This window comes from Salvia hispanica, chromosome 2 (assembly GCF_029641045.1).
Source record: "Salvia hispanica isolate PSC_SH4W2 chromosome 2, Shi_PSC_v1, whole genome shotgun sequence".
Classification (NCBI taxonomy): Eukaryota; Viridiplantae; Streptophyta; class Magnoliopsida; order Lamiales; family Lamiaceae; genus Salvia; species Salvia hispanica.
The window spans coordinates 53,152,463-53,173,879 of record NC_142693.1 but is presented as its reverse complement, the minus strand read 5'-3'; the positions used below and the strand labels follow the sequence as shown (position 1 = coordinate 53,173,879).

Genomic DNA, 21,417 nt, shown 5'->3' with positions numbered 1-21,417 from the left:
CATAATAACTTCATTTCATTCCCATCACTTCTACATTTAATTTATTGTTTCCAACATTTGTACATTGCTTCAACTAAAAATTAAGTTGGAGGGAGGCACCCAAAAAGTTTAACACTCTAAATCGTCGAGATTGGGAAACAAAAACCGTTGCCTCTGATCTGAGTTTCATTTAACAGACAAACTGAAAATCTCACATCTTCTTGTGAGCTCTGCCTAGCCCCTACCAAGGACTGGGCTGCGTTGCTACTATCACTTCCTCGTCAACTTTTTTACGTTTTGTAGGTGGTGAGCTGGGCACACCTTCAGGTGCTTTTTGCTTCTTGCCTGCCATCTGAGAAGTTTCTCCTGATCTTTTAGCTGGCTCACCTTCTGAAACCTTGTTTTCAGCTTCTACTGCTGAACTATCTTTCAACTCTTTCAAAGCATTCTCGCTGCTTGATGAAGCCCCCTTGAGCAAGTCTGTGCCTGACTTGCACTGCTTCTCAAACATCATCTGAAGATATTTTCCCTGTTCTTCTATCCGAAGCTGTAAATTTCTTTGAATCTGTACAATAGAGGTGAAGAATCAGATTATGTCAAAAGCCTGGTAATATTGCCTAACGTCTCCTCCCAAACAGAGTTTGAATTGAAAACTTACTTCTAAGAGATGCAGTAATATGAAGGGCTACAGGAAGCTATAATTAAGTAAAACAACAAATCGCATCTTGTGAATTTATGGTTTACTTATGCTACAGGAAAGACGTGATTTAAAGAAAATATAGAAGAAAAAAGTCCAATCCAGCAAGGAAAAGCACAGTAGTTAACTGGACACATGTTAAGAAATGATAGTTAATGTGGTGAAGAAGATATGGTTAACATATTTTGTCTCCCTAAGCCTAAGGCAACATTGTCTAATTTTAGTGGAGAATAATGCAATGTAGGCAAATTGTCGAATATGCTGTCATTTCTAGACCAGAATAAGAGTTGGTGTCTTATACTAATTTCCTCAAATCAATATTGCAAAATTTATGAAAACATAATGTAATTCGGTGATTTTTAAGGCTTTAACCCTATAACATGTATAGTTTTTGTCACCTACTCCCTCCGTTTTTTAAAAATAGGGAGGTTTGAAACGACACGGGTTTTAATGCACAATTTGGTAAAGTCAGAGAGAGGAGGAGAAAATTTGATAAAGTAAGAGAGGAGGAGAAAAAAGTAATGGAATTAATGTTAGTGGATCATGGGGTCCACTTTAAATTGTTAATTGTAGTGGTATAAGTGGTAAATAAATTGATGTATAGGGGTGTAAAGATTTCCTAAAATAGAAAGTTTGAAAGTTTATATTTTTAAAGAACGGACTAAAATGGAAAGAGTTGCTATTTTTTAAAAACGGAGGGAGTATTATTTTCCACGTACTCATTATGCCGTCAATTGGCTGATGTGAATTAATATCAACATACAATAATAGGGGGCACTTGTAGAAATAGAAGATTAATAATACTAGTATATGGTTTATCTCTGTTAGATGAACAATAATAGTATTCACTATCCTATATTCATGTAATAGCAAGATTATGTTCCCAGGGCATGCACATTTTTGTTTTCACATGCATCAGAACAGTAAACCACCAGATTAATCAGTGACTGACTTCAATGGAATCAGTATCCATGCATCTCAACTCTCCATGGCATGCATGACTGGCAAAGAGTACCAAGTTTAGTAGATCTCTGATGTTGAGAAGACCTACTCAAAGAATGAAATTCGTACCTCAAGTTGTTCATGGAGTCGCTTTTGGACTTCCATCTGTAGTCGCAGTGCTTCAGTGATCTCAATACCCCTGTATTTAATAACAAAGAAGCATTCCTATTAGCAACACAAACATATGGCACAGAAAGCTGCTAAAAGGCAGACAAAACATCAACTTCTGTATTTCTTTTTCAAGTTTATGCATTTTAAAGATGCATTACTAGTTCAAGCATTCATTCTTTAACAATTTGTATACTGCATAATATGAACAGTCTAACAGTCAAGTAATAAAACAGTGGGTGGAAGACCTGGGTATGGTTTTACAAGAAAGGAGCACAGAAAATGAGATCGAAAGCTATTGGAAAGCTTTTATGTTGTTCATCTTATGATCAGCAGCCATACTTCGTCATATTTATGTATTAATTCAATTCTGTCAGTGCCAACTCCACTTAAACTAGGGCATCCAGACAGGATGGAGTTACAGACTTAACCACACCCACTACAATCAACTCCAGCAAAGTACATTTATAAAACCATGATTTCACCAACTCACGTTTTTAAGTCCAGGGATGAAAAATCTTCAATGGAGGCAGGTTTCCTCTCCGAAGACTCTGAAAAAGAAAACCACAGTATTTTCTTAGGCCCATGAGAAACTTATAGAACAGCTCAGAAGACAATAACATATAGAGAAAAGAGTAGAATCTAATTTTGGAGGTTGTTAATAGGTAAAACAAGATTAATACAAGTAAGGTAAACTTTACAGCCTTAGGCAATTTCATTTTTCATTAAGGAATGCAACCATGACCGAGACTGAAAATTTTGATGATGGCAGTAGGAATAAATAGTTACCAGGGAGAAACATAAGCTGGAGTACAGAAAAGCAAAGTGCATTTATGATAATAAACAGAAATGGTTTCAATTGCAAATGGCATCTAGGATATACAATGACATCAGACAAAAAAGACTGGCAGAGGATCTAATAGGAGAAAGAAAATTGGATATCTCCAATACATTGAAACAATAGAAAACATGCAGTTAGTTTCTACTATGCGGATGGAAATATTCTAATTACCCCCTCCATCCCAAAATAAGTGATGTGTATTCTGTATAGGGACGCCCCAATCTAAGTGACACATTTCATCTTTTGGCAAAAGTTAACCCTTATTCTCTCTTCTCTCTCCCTACTTTCTCATACTTTATTATCTCTCTATTTAACTCACTAAACACCACTTTCTTAATTCCCGTGCCAAAATGAAATGCATCACTTAAGTCGGGACGGAGAAGTAATAGATAAGCTAAAGAACGATTAATAGAAGAACCTAAGCATTTGAATACCAAGAGCAACGGATATGCTCCCACAACAATGTAACAACTGAAAAGAATGATGAATGGAAGGAAAGATAGAAAAAACAAGGAAGTCACAGTATACATAAAAAATAGGGGAAATCTCATGTGCACCTTCTGTTGTCTCTGGTTTGTATCTAGCTGTTCGGTACTTCTGCAATTCATGAACCAGATTAAAGAAGAGTGAGAAGCCATAATTGTATGTAGCTTCTGAGAAAGGCCATTACTACAGAAGAATACGTACCTGTAGATGGCTTTTGACATGATAGATGGTCAAGCCTTCAACTTTCATTAGTTTGAGAACACCCTTGGGGGTAGCTCCTGTAGCAATGATAAAATGATTCTGTAAGTGGCAAGAAATTGATTTTATATCAGATTAATTTGAAGCATTGAAACAAGAAGATGAAAGTACTTTCACTGCCACCAAGCTTGTTGACTGCTTCAACAAAGGTCTCATGAAGTTCTGGGGTCCAGCGCATGCGTTGTTTCCCTGGAGCAGCATTAGAGGATGATTGAGCGCCACCATTGCAAATTTCTCCAGGTGTACTGGGAACTTGTTGTGGTATATGAGGCTGCTGGGGTCCAGCGCATGCGTTGTTTCCCTGGAGCAGCATAAGATTTATTTTTTATCAATTATACTCAAAGAGGATTGATGATAACCATTGCAGAAACAAGCCAAAAAAGTAAACTCCACCTTTGGTTCTGGCTCTGCAACACTTGCATCAGCAAGAAGCCCACTCCAATCAGCAGTTAAAGCATCATTATCAGTAATAAGCTGATCAGCCCAGTCTTGCCAATCATTGGGTTTACCTAGATCTTCATGAGGAATGGTGATGCCACTACTGTTACTTCCATACAACTGACTACTCTGGATTGTCGTACTCATTGGGAAATCAAGAAAATCAGGCAATGTATCCGTGCACCAAGACTCATTGCTTTCTCTGTTAAAATGACTAGATGCAGTGGATTGAAGAAGTTGAGAATCAACAGAATGTGGTAATTTATCTGATTTTCCACTACTTGTTGATTGAGAAATGAAAGGGGATTGTGTAGGATGCTTTTCTTGTTGCTGTTGGACCGATGAGAAATGGAGATCAGTAGAAAACCCTGATGAAGAAGAAAATATATGTCCAACAGCCCCACTGTTGGAAGACAATGATGAAACAACAGCTGGAGGACGCTGCATCAGTTCCCTCTCTAAAGAACCCTGCTGCGGTTCAGAAAACCTTGGATAAGTCTCTTCCAGAACAGTTGAAGGAATAGGAAATGAAGCAGATAGAGATGCTGAGGCCCCAACGCTACTAATTTGTCTTGGGCCTGATCTTTGAATAGGTAAAGCATGCTTTGTTTCCATTGATGACTTGAGTGTAAACAACAGATACTTCTATGTAAGTTGTGACTTGTGAGCAAACAGCGCTTTCCTTAGGACGCCTATTTATCGCATACCACAAGAACACCTATCAGGATCATATACACACACAAGTAGACATGCATATATGAAATGCTATAATTATAAGAACATAGAAAAGTGTGAGTCAGGGACAATTTCAGCAATCCTAATTAACTCTGAACATGAAATGTGTGCATAGATCAGAGAAGTAGAGAAACAGGATACAAATTATAAAGCTTGGAGTACTTCTAATTCTAAACAATTACCCGATATTGATCAACCAATTTTGTAGGAAGCATACTAAAAGTTTGTAATTCAAGTATAAACCTATCATCTAATTCTAGTTCTTCTAAGATCAATTTTTTGTGGAATATTCCAACAAGAGAAAAGCATCAATTTTTAGCTAATCGATTATAGCACACGAAACCTGAATATATTTTTAATACCTTAACAGTGAATAAAAGCTCATTGAAGGAAATCCATCTAATAATAATGCATGAAGTCGAGCGAGAAGAGCTCAAAGATAAGGCTACTTTTTCAACTGGAAGGACTGGTTATCAATAAATCAATATTTGTGTTGTTATGACAAAAAAGGGCAATTGTGAATCGAGAAACAAAAGAACGTAAATAGACACGGAATTTACGTGGTTCACCAACGTTATGTTGGCTACGTCCACGGGCAAGAACGGAGAACAAATTGTATTATGACTGCGGTTTTCAGATCACAGAATTATGTGCTCTACTCCCATATATATAGGCACACATTAGACAGACTGGGCCTAGGAAACATAATCCTATCCCAAATAGGAAACCTAATGCTATACAAATTCAAGGCATACTACAAGTCCATAGACATATCCCACTTGTCCAAATTCCAAAAAATATGTAATCTCTCCCCTTGATAGAAGACAATAAATTGCAGAATCAAACCATGCACCACCTATTACAGTAACGTAACAACTTACGCATTTCTAAAACTAAGACAGATTCCAAAGTTTGGTGGCATAGTTTGTCTAATGTAGGTGCAAAATATACCCACTAGAAGATAACATGTTAGTATTTGATAAGCTAGCAAATCCCGTACCCTCTCCATTCGCTAAATATCTTACCCTGCACCATGAGCATCAGCATCTTTCACAGCAAAAAAGGAATGCCCCTACCCTAGTTCAGCTAAAATCAAATCCTATAAACTAAGCTCAGGAGTAATAAACTAGAGGTCCTAAAAATACCAGATGATAGAAATTAATCCCAATTTATTTTTATTTTTTTGAAAAGAAATCAGTAACTACTCATGATCAAACCATGAAAAAGAGGCAACAAGAGAAATTTACAGAACGCGAAGCGCGTGTGTGGATAAGATTCAAATATTCACTCGGTCATATAGTCGAAACTTGATAGAAATTGAAGCAAATCCAGCTAGAATCGAATCGATCAGGAGCAAAAGCACGAAGCTCTTACCTAGAATTAGAAAAAGAATCGAAATTGAGAATGTTACAGCAGCTCCATCAGGAATTATTGAGATGAGAAATGAAAAATTGAAGCCACAATCCGGTGATATAAAGTAATAGGATGGACGCTGCCGTGCTTCAACTTGAAGAGAGAGAGGTTCGGTCGCCGGCGACGGCGAGTGGCGGAAAAGAATTTTTATAATTAGAGTTTGGATTTGGATTCGGATTCTCTTACGATTATATTTTTATACTCATCTCCCAAACAAGCCTACTTGTTTACTTGTCGTTTTCAATCTCTCTTCTTTTCTTTTTGTTCTTTTTAATGCTTAATTGTATCATCAAATTTAGTTTTTAATTCAAATTACGTTTGCCAAAAGATTAAATTGTAAAGTGTATCTATTTTTTGTGTACAATTTATAAGTAATTGATTTTTTTTTTTGGGTTTTTTAATAAATGATCAATTTTCATTTTTAACAGAAAAAAAAAACACATTTATTTGTTCTTACTGTATTTTAATTTTTTTTTGTTACTTACTCTTTTATTTATTTGTTTATTTTTTTTATCCTTACTTTATTCACTTTTTATTTATCTTAATAAATATTCTTTTCGTATATCTCGTACATGAAAAAAAATAAAATCAATCCCTCGTAGTGAGACGAGAGAGCTCAATTATTGTGGCTCTTCCTTCTTATGTGATAATATTGATGATATACGAAATTGTCCAAAAATCAAGATTTGATATTTTGAACTACGCGCTTTATGCTATAATCTTATTATTTCTATTAATTTTCACATTACAAATTTCGTACACCATTATCACTATCATAAGTCATAACATACAAAAAATGATCTGCACTATATAATGACGTTTTTTTTGCATTAACCAGTTTATCAACTTGCAGTTTGGATTCTTACAAATGAACAAAATCTCACTTATATTCTCTCTTCAAACCAAGTTGCAGAAATACACTCCTTATTGTTCAATCCCAAAACGTAGAATATTCCTCACAAAATGCATGAACACACACATATAGTTCCACATCATGACATCCATAACAAAAATATCTATACATGGAAGAATAATCACTCCAATAATTAGCCTACAAATATACGGAATTTTCACAAATTTAAATTTGGGTCATATCCAAGAAGAAACATACTCCCTCCGTTCCACTTTAGGAGTCCCGATTGAGTTCAGCACGAGTTTTAAAAAATACAAAGAAAAGTTGGTGAAAAAAGATAGTGGAATGTGAGTCCTACTTTTATATATTAGTTTTATAATAAAATGTGAGTATGAAAAGGTAAGTGGAATGTGGGGCCTATCACCAATTATGGAATATTCCAACCGGGACTCCTAAAGTGGGACACCCAAAAGTAGTAAAACGGGACTCCTAAAGTGGGACGGAGGGAGTACTTACTATTTATTTAACTCACTAAGCATAAGCATAACATTCTTAAAATCCAGTGTGCCGTAAAAAAACACCTTAAGTAATGTGGGATCGGGGGAGTATTTTATAACCAATTCCTCTTAGTTAACAAGAGATGGAACACAACAACATTATTTGTGTGAGTGTATAGGGCCAAAGTTCACGGATTCAAGTCAACTATGACACGTCCTTTAAATTTCGGTTTATTTTCCAATTATAAAAGAGATAGAACAACATCGTGTGTGAGTTAGCATAGTGATAGATTGGTTAATATCCGCAGCCAAAGGTTTTGGGTTTGAGTTTGCCGGAATGCGGCAATAATAAATAAAGCGATAGAACAACACTTTAAGAATCATCAACTCATGCATAAATGCATACGACATAAGATTAGGCAACATTGTTCATGTCAAATATAACTGGAATTCTCAATACCTGCTGTATATTTACACACAACTACATTAATCGACTAGGAAAAGTTCATCCTCTCAATTGAATGAGCAGCATAATCATGCAATATTGGATCTTCCTGTTCCAGAACAGACATGAAATGTATAAAGGCACCAAATTCTCTCACCCACCTCACCTACAAGTATTATCAACAATAAATATCAGCATTTTTAGACTCCAACACACATTTCTTAACAGATACAGTACAAAGAATTATGGAAGTTTACTATATATATCAACATTTTCAATATGCAAAGCAAGATGAAATGAAGCTATTCATTGTCATATTCATCCAGCCACCTAAAATGTACAAAATGCAATTTCATCTCAGAAATCTAGGCCAGGCTAGTGGCAGAATTTTATTTCATCAGTAAATCAAGTGACATGCAATGCAACTTAATTATATTCCAAGTGTGCTCTAACTAGGTTCAATCACAGACGTGAGTCAGGGCCTACCTATTAGTGTTTATAAAATACACAAGTCTTATTATCAATATTCTGGAAAACTTGCTACCTAATTCTTGGATGTTCTTGATATTATATGTTTTCAACTTTTGATGAAATTTGTTTTCTCTGATAATCATTCATACTGTTAACAATAGCACTTGATAATTCAGTTTGGCAGGTAAAAAGCATCAGATAGAAAAGAGTAGCACAATGTAAGTTTTTAAGCACAAAAAGCATACAGAATTTTCAGTATAGTAAATAGGAGCAGAATTGCCAGATAGAGATTCCTGTTTACTTAAAGATTTAAATAATAAATAAATAAAGAGTGCACCGATAATTATGAAGATAGAATTAAGCAAACCCACATTCTCTATGCTCCAGTGTGCCAGCTAGACAACTGCAGCGCCTGTCCAAAATGAACCAATTTACAGGAAGAAATTATCTGCAATCCGTAAAGGCTGTGATAGCAACTGACCTGGTTGCCAAAGAATTTCCTATCAGCTGACCCTCTAGCTCATGGAGATAAGATCTGAACAACTTTGACCTACAATTTTACAAGAATATATTTTTCCCTTTAGAAGTGGAAAACCTTCCCAATCTAGAGCTTCATAAGGTTCTAAAAACAGTAATTTGGTGAGGCAAAACACGGCCATCAAAAAATGTTTCAAAATGAAAATGTACCATGAAGGAATTGCAATTGCTGCAAGGACTGGGGGTAGTTGCCACAATTGATTGACTTTACTGCTTATTAAAACTTCTAAGTAGTCCACAACACTTTTTTCCTGATATGGTCAGATACACAAGAATCAGAAAATACTGGAAGGCTTTCTAGTAGCACGGTCAACTAATTTTTTCTATTTCTTTGGAAATGGTAGAAGCACTGTCCAGCTTAATGTTAAGTCAACTGACATGCACTAGCTAGAAAGTGGATCCTACTGGAATTTAACTATTTTATGGAGCTTAAGGGACATATAAACACAATATAGGAGACATCCATTCTTCCCTGGAACACATTAAGTGTTTGCTGCCGACAGTGACACAGTCAAAGGAAGATCTACAGGAAACAACACTTAAGCGCTGGGTTAGCACACCTAGCGAGAAGGTATACAACATTGCACAATTTTGCTTCTAGTGAGCTCAAAAAACATATTGGGCGTCTAAGATAAGCCATTCACTTTGAATAACTCTATGATCTCAATGTGCATAGTGCAGCCATCTGAGAATATGAAACTGTCACATTTTTTCAGTTTACAATCAGTGGTACAGAAAGCAAACAAGTGAATGTTTGAGGTCAAGTGATAAGAGTCAACCCAGTTTCACTTTTCAATCACAATGCACAATGATCCGCATGTATAGAATATTAGAATCGGTATCTTTTCATTGTTCAAAGGGGTTCTAACTAAAAAAATTCAGGCTCAAGCAGAAGGCACTCCTCTAAGTCAAAAATTCCATCCATAAACATCATATTCAGTATTAGTTGGATAGAATTCCAGGAATAATCACCTTAGAATTCATCAGGCCCTCATTCAGAAAAAAGTTCTGAGACTTTCCTGGTGGTAAGCTGATCACTTCGTGATAGAGCTTTGATATGGCAGGGAACTCATATGAAACAGACATAAGATGCTCAAGTAGAGCGCTCCATTTATTCACTACACATCCTAGCAACAAGAGCTCCTACAATTTGGGGGGGGGGGGGAGAGAGAGAGAGAGAGAGAGAATTAACAGAGAGGAGAAAATTCATAAAGTTACCTTTTTTGGGTCGCAACACACTTATAACAAGAAAATGAGAAGTTAAATGATAACGGTTCCATTAGCTTACTATCATTTCACTGATATCATCATTCTGAGCTGGGAGATTTAATCGTTCTAACACTTGAGTCCATTGGCCTTCTGGTGCAGAAAAAATCACACTGGCACCAGAAATCATCCTTATGGTCCGCTTATCAAGCATATATGACAGGCTTCTTGCCCTCCAGCAATTCCAGTAATCTGATTCAAGTGGCAGCTCTTCGCCTCTTTACAGCAACATTGACCAAAAAATTAAATACTTAATTTTAGGCAAAACTCGGATCCAGTCCACACTAGCAATAACTACAGATGCCTAACTAAAGTATTTGAAAATACTTACTCCGAATAAAGCAAGTAGAAACAGCTAAATAGTCTGAAAAGTAGTTTTCAGCTCTAATGCATAGAAGTGATAGTTCAACCTGATTGTGAATCCATAATCTGAAAAGGCTCCTCTTGTAAATTTTTCTATACCTTAAATACACTCTCAACTGAAGTGATCCATATTTACAATATCCAAATAGAGAACAAGAACTTGAGACACAACCTACAGGTGCTCAGATATAAGCCTTTTAATACTATAAGGGGCATTTACTTTTGAGGATTAGCCTAGAAAGATAAGAATGGTATAGGCTAATCTACTATTTGATTGGCTTGAATGGAATTTTGGGATATCCAAAGGCTCTTGAGAGTTTTTAGCATTTCAAACATTTAGTTGATTCATATCCCATTGAAAGAAAGGATTGAGATATCCTTGTAATGAGAATAAACATTCTCAATCATGTACCTAACCAATCCTGAAAAGTAAACACCCCCTAAAGAAAGCTTGTGAAACATTGGAGCCTTTACAAGAAGCAGGACATTGTTTCAGTCTATATACCTCTATATCAAACCAGAGAAAACTAAGGTCCTTGCTAGATGATCTGGACTATGCAATCTGAAATTTTTAAAGTACAATTGCTAGGGGAATACGTTCTAGAAGCTCGGAATTGGATGATTGGTTACCATGGGCATAATTGGCTTATATTGTCAAACTAAGTAAATTTTACAAATCAATCTTCTTAAACCAAAATAATCCGTTTACCATTACAGAAGTTTGCAGACAAATGCAACCTAGAAAACAGAAAAATTGTTCCATTTTAACCATTTCCTCATTTCCTCAAAACCAGCCACAGAATATTTTATAAGGTCCAGAAAGTCAGGAAATTACATTGTGGATTGCTTCAGCGGCTCTGAGTTTGACGTACTCGCAAGCTCATCATGCATTTTTGTTCTTAGAGTTTTCCAGATATTTTCTAACCCAGCCTCGGCTACAGTTGAGCATGATACTGCAGATTGCCTTATCCCAAGTTTCTGGATAGCGGCCACACTAAAATCACCATCCCCCCAACTGTCATGATCTTCAAAATTTATTCTCTCATCTAAGTTGGGTCCATTTGAGGGAAGCAGCATTAATTTTTCAAGATAAACATCAAGGCCATTGCTTTCTCTGCTCTTGAGATTGCTAATGTCCATCTCAACAGATGCTGTAGTTATAGCTTTTAAATGAGACTCCCTCAGGGGAAAGGTATGAATTAGATGGTCTAACATAAGATCCTTGGCTCTAACCAGTATTGCACATGACAAATGAGCGAGACCCTGCTCAAAACAAATAAAGATATACTAATGAATAACCAAAATTGATCAATTCCAACTCATATGGGATTCAGAAACTCTTAACCTGAGGAAAATTAGGATCCAACGTTAACTCATGTAAAAGAGCATCAAGCTCTTCAACAGATTCTTCATAATCAGCTGAACTGAGTAGAGCCTTCATCACCTAAACGTATTTACAAAAGTATAACTGAAATTTCAATATGCTGAGTAGAAAACCTAGGGTTGCAGGCGCACAATTTGGCCGAAACACTTTGTAGTAAATTATTCATGAATGGTCAGAGCTGTTACAAATTAAAGAAGAATGCATTACTAACATTCTCCAGAAAGAGCGCCCATTGGAATGATCTGTTGATGTTGTTGGAGTCCCAATTCGCGAGACGGCCGGTGGATTGATACCCAGACGCCAGAATCAACATATCAATGTAGTTTTTGATCAACTTCATTAAATCTTCAATTGCTATTTCAGGGTACGACCATCCCATTTTCTGATTCTGCGAGTTCTAAAACTCTAAACTGGGCACCACCGCTTCGATTCAATTGATGAACTTAGGCCATTGAGAACTGAGAAGATCAGAAGAGGGAGAAGGATCCTCTGCTGTGCACCGGCGGCGTTTCCAATTCTTGTTCAATTTCATTTTTATAGATATTGCCAAGTGTTCTCATTTTTTTTTTTATTAAATAAATTGCCTTTCAATTGGCAATTCTTCTTCAATTTCATTTTTTATTGCATTATAGAGTTCAAATAGATATTGATAAGTGTTCACCCTTTTTATCATTTAGATTCATTTTTTATTTTTATGGAGTTACTGCTAGTCAACTGTTCACCGTCTTTTCTCATTTAGTTTTATTATTTTTTTTCATTATTTGTTTCTTTAGAGCATCCATAAGGGGTTTAGACTAGCCATAGGTCAGGCTAGCCACAAACTCCTCCTGCCATATTATCAGCTTTAAAATTCCCCCTACCACATTATCAGGACAAACAACTGGACAAGCAATAGGCTAGCCACAACAATCAAAATTAAAAACAACTAAATTTACGGAATTAAACACAAAATACGTAATTAAATTTACGACACATATACAGGAGAATTCATTAATTTCATTGAAATAAAAAAGTACATTAATTAAAAAAATTACATGATAAAAAAAATACATAAAACAAAAAAAATTATCGCCGTGCAGTTCTCCGCGCCCACAACTCTTCAATTAAATCCTTTTGGAGTTGAATATGAGCATCCACTTGGCGCATGTCGGCATGTGTCTGGAGGCGACCGATTTCATCGTGAGGTACCCCCCCTTCGTACGTTGGGGGTGGCCACGCCGTGGCTTGGACCGGCTTCATCGTCATTGGCCCAACTAGTCAGTTGTACACCTTCATCTTCGACTATCATGTTGTGAATTATAATACAGGCGTACATTATAGAAGCAATGCAGTCGACATGCCACAAACGCGTTGGACCCTTTACTGCCGCCCATCGAGCCTGGAGCACACCAAATGCGCGCTCCACGTCCTTGCGCGCCGACTCTTGTCGTTCCGCAAAGTAGGCCTTCCTGTCCTCATTTGCGCATCTGATCGTCTTCACAAAGACGGGCCACCTAGGGTATATCCCATCTGCCGAGTAGTAGCTCATATCATGCCGGTTGCCGTTGGCGACAAAACTGATGGCCGGACCGACGCCCTGGCACTGCTCGTTGAAAAGGGACGACAAGTTGAGGACATTGAGGTTGTTGTTCGACCCGGCTACCCCAAAATACGCATGCCAAATCCACAGCCGATAATCAGCTACGGCCTCGAGGATCATCGTGGGATTCTTTTCCTTGTAGCCGGTGGTGTAGAACCCCTTCCAGGCAGCGGGACAGTTCTTCCACTCCCAATGCATACAATCTATGCTGCCTAACATCCCCGGGAACCCATACTTCTCCCCGTGCTTCTGCATCAGATCCTGACAGTTTGCCGGGGTAGGGCTTCGAAGATACTGGTCCTTGAATATTTCAACGACGCCCTCACAGAAATACTCCAGACACTTCAGGGCAGTCGTCTCACCGATGTGGAGGTACTCGTCTCACATGTCTGCCGCGCCTCCGTAGGCCAACTGCCTGATTGCCGCAGTGCACTTTTGAATAGGGGTGTGGCCGGGTCTGCCAGCCGCATCGTGCCTGAAGCGGAAGCATATATACCTACACTCCAAAGCGTCAACGATACGCATAAACAGCTCCATGCACATCCTAAAATGCCGCCTGAACATGTTGCCGTTAAACCGCGGATGCTCTGCAAAGTAGTCGTCATATAGCCGCTGATGTGAAGCTACGTGATCCCGATCAATCACTGCTCGGCGGTGGACAACGGGTCGAAGTCGAGGTACTGTCAGCTGCAAGGCCCTTTGTATCAGCCGGTTCATCTCACCGTACGTATAGTCCTCCAATGCTTCGTTCATTTGTCGTTCCTACTCCTCAGGATCCCCACCACTACCACATTGCTACCACCCGCGTTACTCATTTCGAGTTGATGCTCTTGTACATGAATTAAAGAGAGGGAGAAAACTCGTTAAAACAAGTGGTGCGAATGAAAATGACGTGAAAATCGCGTATATATAGTGTTTCGAATTTATTTATTTTTAAAAAAAGGGCTGGCCGATTGATCGCCTGCAATGGCGGCCAGCCGATCGGCCAGCGCTCGGAAACCGACGTGCGCTTGCCGAAAATCTCGCCAAAATGGCGCTCGCCGGTCTCAATGGTTCGGCGAGCGGACCGGCCAGCGCCGGAAATCGGCTAACCGGTCACTCGCCGACCATTGTGGATGCTCTTACTTATTCTTTCCCTGCAAGGTATTATGCCTTGGGAATAAAATTACTGTCATTCCAAAAATTAATTAAAATTCAAACTTTTATTTTACCTTTATTTACTTCTAAAATAAAATATAGTAATAGGGAATTATTGTTGGGAAAATATATAATGAATAATAAATGGTTTAGTTTCTTAATTAAATCGTGCATAATCAAATTTATAAAAGCATTTTATACATTATTATGTATGATTTTGATATTTTCTGTATCCCGATTCTACTTCTCAATGTGTTGTTGATTGTTAATCAATTATTACTTATACAAATATGATACCAATTATTAAATTATTGGAAGAATACTTGCATCAATGTATTATATGTATTATATAGATTATTGATGCCTGTCCAATAAAATGAAACTAATGGAAAAAAGGTGATAAGAAAAATAAGAAAAAGAAATAAAAGAAGTTGCAACTTAATATTTGTAAGAACTTTATTATTTACTAGAAGAATATTTGAGAAGCAGATTTTATACAATAAAGTAAAGTATATTATCATAATGGGGAAAAGGCGATGAAAGGCAATTTATTTAATAAAAATAAAAAAATGAATCAAATGATAAAAGGCGGTGAACACTTGCAATATCTATAAAAATGAAATTGAACAAGAATTGGAAACGATGCCGTTTTGATGCACAGCTGTGGTAGAGACAAACCAGAGGATCCTTTCCCAGAGAAGAGTCTCTGATTTTCCCACGCTTTTGGAATGACATCTTTTCTTTTGCATTGATTTCCAGTTTCTAGTTTCCACAATTGATATTTTCAAATATTCCACTGTCCCAAAAAAAATAGGAACATCTTTTTATTCCATATCCCATAAAAATAGATAATTTCTACTTCCTCCGTCGCGCTTAAGATGACACGTTTTCCTTTTTAGTTTGTCCCAACTAAGATGACACATTTCCTTTTTTTGGTAACTTTCTCTCTCCAATTAATACACTCAACCACTTTTTCTTAATCCTATTAAAATATTCCACTTTCTTTATCTCTCTACTTGAATACTTACACCCACCTTCTCTCTCTCCAATTAAACACTTTAACCAATAACTCTTAAAATCCCGTGCCGACTAAGCAATGTGTCATCTTAGTCGGGACAGAGGGAGTATTTAAGATTTTAGTCCCTAAGACTGTTAACCTTCTAAAAATTTTGTCATTTCACATGAACTATAAAAGTGGTACATAGAAACCTAAATTGAGATCTGGTTTAATTCAAATCCAACAAAGTATTGTAGTCAACTACTCTCTATAGTAGAATAATATTAACTGTTCGCTCAATGCCAAATTACGAATAGATTTAATTCGAATCCAACAAAATATTGTATTCAACTACTCCCTATAGTAGAATAATATTAATTGTTCACTCATTGCCAAAATACGAGTTATTCGGGATTACTATTTAATTTAATTATTATTATTTATTTAATATGAAAATATTTGTTAATTAATGTAAGTATACTTTCTAAATTTAGTTAATTAATATATTTTATCTAAGACTGGTGCAGTTCAAAAATATTATTTATTTAAGAGCCTGATTTAAGAAGATTGTTTTGGAAAATAAGAGAATAAAGTATGGAAAAAACAAATTTGCCAAAAGAAACTGCCTCAGTATGAATACAGTTTCGAAAAAGAAACAATACTCGTGCACATTCACAAAAAGGGTATATTAAAAATACTACTAATGTTGTAAAGCAGCATTCATACTGAAATTTTGAGTTTTTACAATGTAATTATCCATAACAGGAAACTTTTGAATTATTTTTTTATAATAGGATGAATAATTAGTTACAAGAGCATCTTCAATGGGACGGACTTCCCATCGCCTTTTCCGTTTCCTTCCCAAAAACACCTCCTGCCTCGCCATAATGACTTCTCACCCTCCTGCCACGTCATAAGGACTTCCCCACTGCACAATCCGCTCCATGCGGACTTCCCGCAATAAAAAAATTTCACAAATATTCAATTTACGTTATGGAATTAAAATTTCGATATGGAATCGGACAGGAAAAATGCAATAATTTTATTTTAAAAAAAAGCATACATATTTAAACTAAAAAAAGTACTCCATGTTATGCCTTGAATCTCTATAGTTTGCCGCTAGCCCGACAGTATGATATGTTTTTGTTTTATGTCTTAATTTCCGACGATGATACATGCGTCAAAGTTTTTAAAAATTCGTATACGTAGAGTTAAAAAAATTAAATTAAATTAAAAATGGCGGATGTCCGCATGTCGCCACAATGACAGACGTCCGCCCACCCTTCCGCACGCCCTTCCACTGACAGGCGCGCCCTTCCCGCGTCCTCAGCGGACGTCCACGTCCATCTCTCCATTCCTCAACGGCAGACGTCCCAACGCCCTTCCCAGAAGGCCTCTCCGAAGGACGACGGTAAGGGCGCTGCTGGAGGTGCTCTAAGGAAAATAGCAAATTTATGCTTTAAGTTTAAAAATGGCATGCATACTAAAATTACAATATGCTTATTTTATCAACTTAAATACCACAAATCAAAATCGACTTAGAACATTTTCAAAAATACAAGGCGATAACAATTCATAATAATCTGGAGATAAATAAAGGGGCAATTAATGAAAACAATGAAACTTCGCTACGTCAAAGCCATAATAAAGTGAATCACAATAAACCCATTCAAGAATCTCTAAGACATCAAAAGATTTCATTTCTATCCTCCAAACTATATTGTCAATCAACAAGACTCCACCAGGGAAAAAAGGAAACGGAACAAGGATATAACTGAAGACACTAGACGATGGCATTAGCAGCACTGGCAATTCTGGGCCACAGATCAGCACACTCCTTCCCGATTGGGCCGGTGATGGCAGAACCTGCAAGCAACAATCACACATGGTAAATTCATCATTTGATAAAATAAAGCAAAAAGGAAGACACAGCAACATAATGTTTAGGCCAAAAACTTGAATCAATATACCTTTCATTTCACCCTTAGGATTCACAATAACCCCAGCATTGTCTGCAAGTAGACAAAACAAGTCATTAGTAAAGATTAATTTGTTAACAAAACAACATAAACGGTAGACAAGCAAGTCAACACTCGTAAAAGTAAATAAGAACATGCTAAACCATGCTCTAGCTCAGAAGAAAAGGGGATGGCACAATTAATATTACACGAGAAACACTAACGTTGTGACTAAGGTGGGGTTCTTTTTCCTAGATAAAAATAGTACAAAGATATAATCTAGGATTGAGATGTGAGATTATTTTAGTCACATGAGGTTAACTATGATTAATTATCCCACGATTATCCATCTAGAGTTGTGGGATTGAATCTCATGAAACAAACACACTACATATTTAATCTCGAGATACAACCTTGCAAACGAAAAAGTGTTAATAATCAATCACTAAATTGAATTTGTCAAACCACTAAGATAATAAATTTCCCATTGGTTGTCTATATGAACAAGATGGACATCATCAGCACACTATTTGCTATAGAACAACTCAAAACGTTAGTCATGTCTAAATTTTAGACCAATCCCCTAACTTAGTAGAGAAAATAAGTCACTAGCAAAGAATTTGTTAACAAGACACCGTAATTCATTAAAGCAAATAAGAACATGCTAATCATGCTTGATCCAAAAAGAAATGGGGGTGACACAGAGAAACACTAACCTTATACATATCAAATCGACCACTATTGAAAAAAAAACTAAAAAGCTTATCACTTCATAATTACACTCACTAAATTGAATGAACTTCACAGAATGCCTGGATACATATTACTACTATTTCATTAAGGCAAGATCACGCCAAACCCTAACTTAGTAGGAATGAACTTAATCTACAAGCACAGTAAGTTAACAAGGAATGAAAGTATTAAATAATCATTAATACTGAAACTTGCGAACACAAATAAAGAGAAAAATCAGGAAATCTGAAATTACCTTCGAAGTACATGAAAACTCCGTCCTTTCGGCGCCAGGGCTTGCGCTGGCGGACGATGACGGCGGGCATGACCTTCTTACGAAGATCGGGCTTCCCCTTCTTGACGGTAGCCATAACCATGTCGCCGACGCAGGCGGATGGCAGCCTGTTGAGGCGACCCTTGATCCCCTTCACCGAAATGATGTAGAGGTTCTTAGCACCGGTGTTGTCGGCGCAATTAACCGTCGCCGCCACCGGCAGACCCAGCGACATCCGGAACTTGTTTCCGGCCGATCCTCCGCGCCCTGCGACCACAGAATCGATATATTAGCACTATAGATTCGGTCAATTAGGTATGCAATTTGAATAAGGGCGGTAAGTGATCATACCTCGCTTCGACATTTTTGCAGGACTCTTCCTCTCCTCTCTCTACTCAAGGAACTGGAAAATGGAGAGGCGCTAGGGTTTTGTATGTGCGCGTTGGATATGGGCTAGGGTTTGGGCCCAATTTCATTTTATTTTTATTTTTCCATTGAAATTAATTGGCTATGCTTCAACATCTTAATTATTGACTAACTTGATGACTACAGAATTTATTCATTTCATACGGAGTATTTTGAAATTTATCCGTAATTGTCGGCACGTGAAAAATACGAATTTTCTAATTTTGAAATATTTAAACAACATATTATTCTTGGACATCATTTTATTTATAACTTATATTATTACACTACACTACTAATAATGTAAAGCTCACTTTTCATTAACACTATTTACACTACATTTTATCTCCCCCTCTCTTACTTTACCAATTTTATACATTAAAATTTGTGTCGAACCAATGTTCATACTTTTCGGGGACGGATAAAGTATTATTATCTGAATTTTATTCTAAGTACGGAGGATGACCTATTATTCTATTTTTATTTTTATTTTATTGTTTAGAAACAACTATCTAAAAATGATTGATCAAAATTGAGACAAAATTAGTAAGTTGAAAAACCTAAGATATAATCGATACAATTTACTTAATCTTAAACATAACTAGTTTTTCGTATCAGGGATTTCTACAATTTACTAATGGGGATTATAATTTGTTGATAAAATGGCTATTGGAAAATCAACTTAATAGAATATAAGAAAAGATAGCATGCCAATTGAAAAAACGTTTGTTAAAGAATGTACACAAAATTTTTATAGAAAAGCAACATGAAATATTTGCTATATAATGCAATATTAGGCTTAATGCTTCTTTAGTTTTAAATTTTAACTAGTACCTGCTATCCACAGATTAAGATAATTTTTAAAATATTAATTTTAAATTTTAATTAAGATAATTTTTAAAATATTAATTTTAAATTTTAATTAATTAAATAAAATTCAATATTAACAATGAATAATATGAGTAACAATTTTAGTTATATGAGAATAAAATATATATACAAATAACATTGAAGCATAATAAATTTGAAATAAATCACATAGTAATATAATGTTTAAATATTAAATCGTCGAGTAGTAAGATAAAAATCTATCACAATAAAGAATTAAACACAATGGACAATTACTCATCATTTTTTAAACTTTTGTATACACTATATTAACTTTAAAATTAAAATCAATTTAAATTAGCCAGTTATAATTTCAACATAAATTTTTTTTTAACATGGATCAACTATAAAGTAACATAGATGGCTAAAAATCTTATCATTACTATTGCAAAAAAATTATAATTATTAAAAACAAAAAGAAAAAAAATTGTGGTAACATCAATCTAAAAAAGAAAACATAGTAATGGATAAAAATGGATGGAAAGAAACGAAAATTATAACTAAAATGAAAAAAAAATGCCAAAACATAATTTATAATTAAAGATAATGTTAAAAAAAGAAAAATGTAATTCATAAAATGAAAAGGAACCAAAGCATAATTAAAAAGAACAAACTTAGCAAAAATATTGAACGCCATTGATGTGTAGCAAAATGTTGCTCTTATTTTTTGAATAGTCGCAGTCAATTTCTTCTTCGGAACGTCGCAAAATAATATTTTTGGCTCCTTACTCGTGTTTTCATCATTGCTTAGAAAGAACCGGCTAAAGAAAAGTGAGAAGACTACCGTACATGAGAGAGATATTTGTAACTGTATATTTTGGATGCACGGCGTATTGGTATACCCTCTGATTGGTTGATAGTATGAAAGTATGCCTGCTCCATATTATTTGATTAGCAGAATCTATGTGTAATATTGCAAAAGGTTGAAATCAAATACTCACTCCAGCACACGCTTTTGGAAGGACCAGGCGACCAATTCGTCCAGCTAGCATCACTGGCACTAAGAGTCTTCTTGAACAATGGTGATTAAGTATGGGATGAAAGTGGGAGCAAGATAGTGGTTTAGTGGTGAAAAGCAGTCTTGCTAACCTCCCACTCACTCATGCATATATGAAATATGAGAAACTAATCTCTACTAATAAGAAGAAACGTGGGAACCATAGGATTATATATTTATTAGAATTAATTTTTGAATTTTATATTAATTGCATTTATATCCTCGGCATAAAATGGTTATTCAAAACCTCCCAAAACTCCTCTTTTATATATTGTATAGATTAGTTGTATTGATAAACAATAACAACAAATGTTGATCAGTAACCAATCGATCAATAGTGAATGGTCACTTAGTAGTCCTAATGTTGCCGGTCTTGGATAATACTCCCTCCGTATTAAAAAAAATAAAAACATTTGAAACGACACGGATTTTAATATACAATTGGTAAAATAAGCGAGCATAGTTGGTAAAGTAAGAGAGGGAAAAGAAAAATGAGTAAAGTAAGAGAGAGGAAGAGAAAAAGTAGTGAAAGTAGAGTTAGTGGATTGTGGATTTTATGTCCTAAAATAAAAAAATTTAAGTTTCTATTTTTAAGGAACGACCCAAAATGTAAATAGTTGTTATTTTTAAAAAACGAGGGAGTAGAAGGTATAGATTATTGATAGAATAGTACTATT

General features: G+C 35.9%; 3 protein-coding genes across 6 annotated transcripts; all 3 read right to left on the bottom strand.

Annotated features, from left to right (window-relative positions):
• Positions 1 to 9: 9 nt before the first annotated feature.
• On the bottom strand, positions 10 to 6,140 carry LOC125218210 (protein PHOSPHATE STARVATION RESPONSE 1-like). The gene is made up of 8 exons (XM_048119840.2): positions 5,919 to 6,140; positions 3,765 to 4,501; positions 3,483 to 3,672; positions 3,315 to 3,391; positions 3,185 to 3,224; positions 2,280 to 2,337; positions 1,748 to 1,817; positions 10 to 544 (listed from the first exon to the last, which is right to left on the bottom strand). The coding sequence occupies exons 2-8, from the start codon at positions 4,422 to 4,424 to the stop codon at positions 221 to 223; spliced, it is 1,419 nt and encodes a 472-aa protein (XP_047975797.1). The 5' UTR covers positions 4,425 to 4,501; positions 5,919 to 6,140; the 3' UTR covers positions 10 to 220.
• A 1,539-nt stretch (positions 6,141 to 7,679) lies between these two features.
• On the bottom strand, positions 7,680 to 12,313 carry LOC125201340 (fanconi anemia group F protein (FANCF)). Of its 4 annotated transcripts, none has more exons than XM_048099406.2 (9): positions 11,985 to 12,313; positions 11,735 to 11,833; positions 11,225 to 11,652; positions 10,049 to 10,244; positions 9,733 to 9,903; positions 8,911 to 9,011; positions 8,705 to 8,773; positions 8,595 to 8,626; positions 7,680 to 7,918 (listed from the first exon to the last, which is right to left on the bottom strand). In XM_048099406.2, the coding sequence occupies exons 1-9, from the start codon at positions 12,150 to 12,152 to the stop codon at positions 7,842 to 7,844; spliced, it is 1,341 nt and encodes a 446-aa protein (XP_047955363.1). In that variant the 5' UTR covers positions 12,153 to 12,313; the 3' UTR covers positions 7,680 to 7,841. The 4 variants fall into 4 exon arrangements, 2 of the variants coding, with proteins under 2 accessions (XP_047955363.1, XP_047955362.1); XM_048099405.2 differs by having other exon boundaries at positions 8,595 to 8,635; positions 11,985 to 12,312; XR_007172877.2 differs by lacking the exon at positions 8,911 to 9,011 and having other exon boundaries at positions 8,595 to 8,635; positions 11,985 to 12,312.
• A 4,782-nt stretch (positions 12,314 to 17,095) lies between these two features.
• LOC125201430 (large ribosomal subunit protein uL14) lies at positions 17,096 to 18,920 on the bottom strand. The gene is made up of 4 exons (XM_048099532.1): positions 18,802 to 18,920; positions 18,433 to 18,717; positions 17,457 to 17,498; positions 17,096 to 17,352 (listed from the first exon to the last, which is right to left on the bottom strand). Exons 1-4 carry the CDS (start codon positions 18,812 to 18,814, stop codon positions 17,270 to 17,272), a joined length of 423 nt encoding a protein of 140 aa, XP_047955489.1. The 5' UTR covers positions 18,815 to 18,920; the 3' UTR covers positions 17,096 to 17,269.
• Positions 18,921 to 21,417: the final 2,497 nt, after the last annotated feature.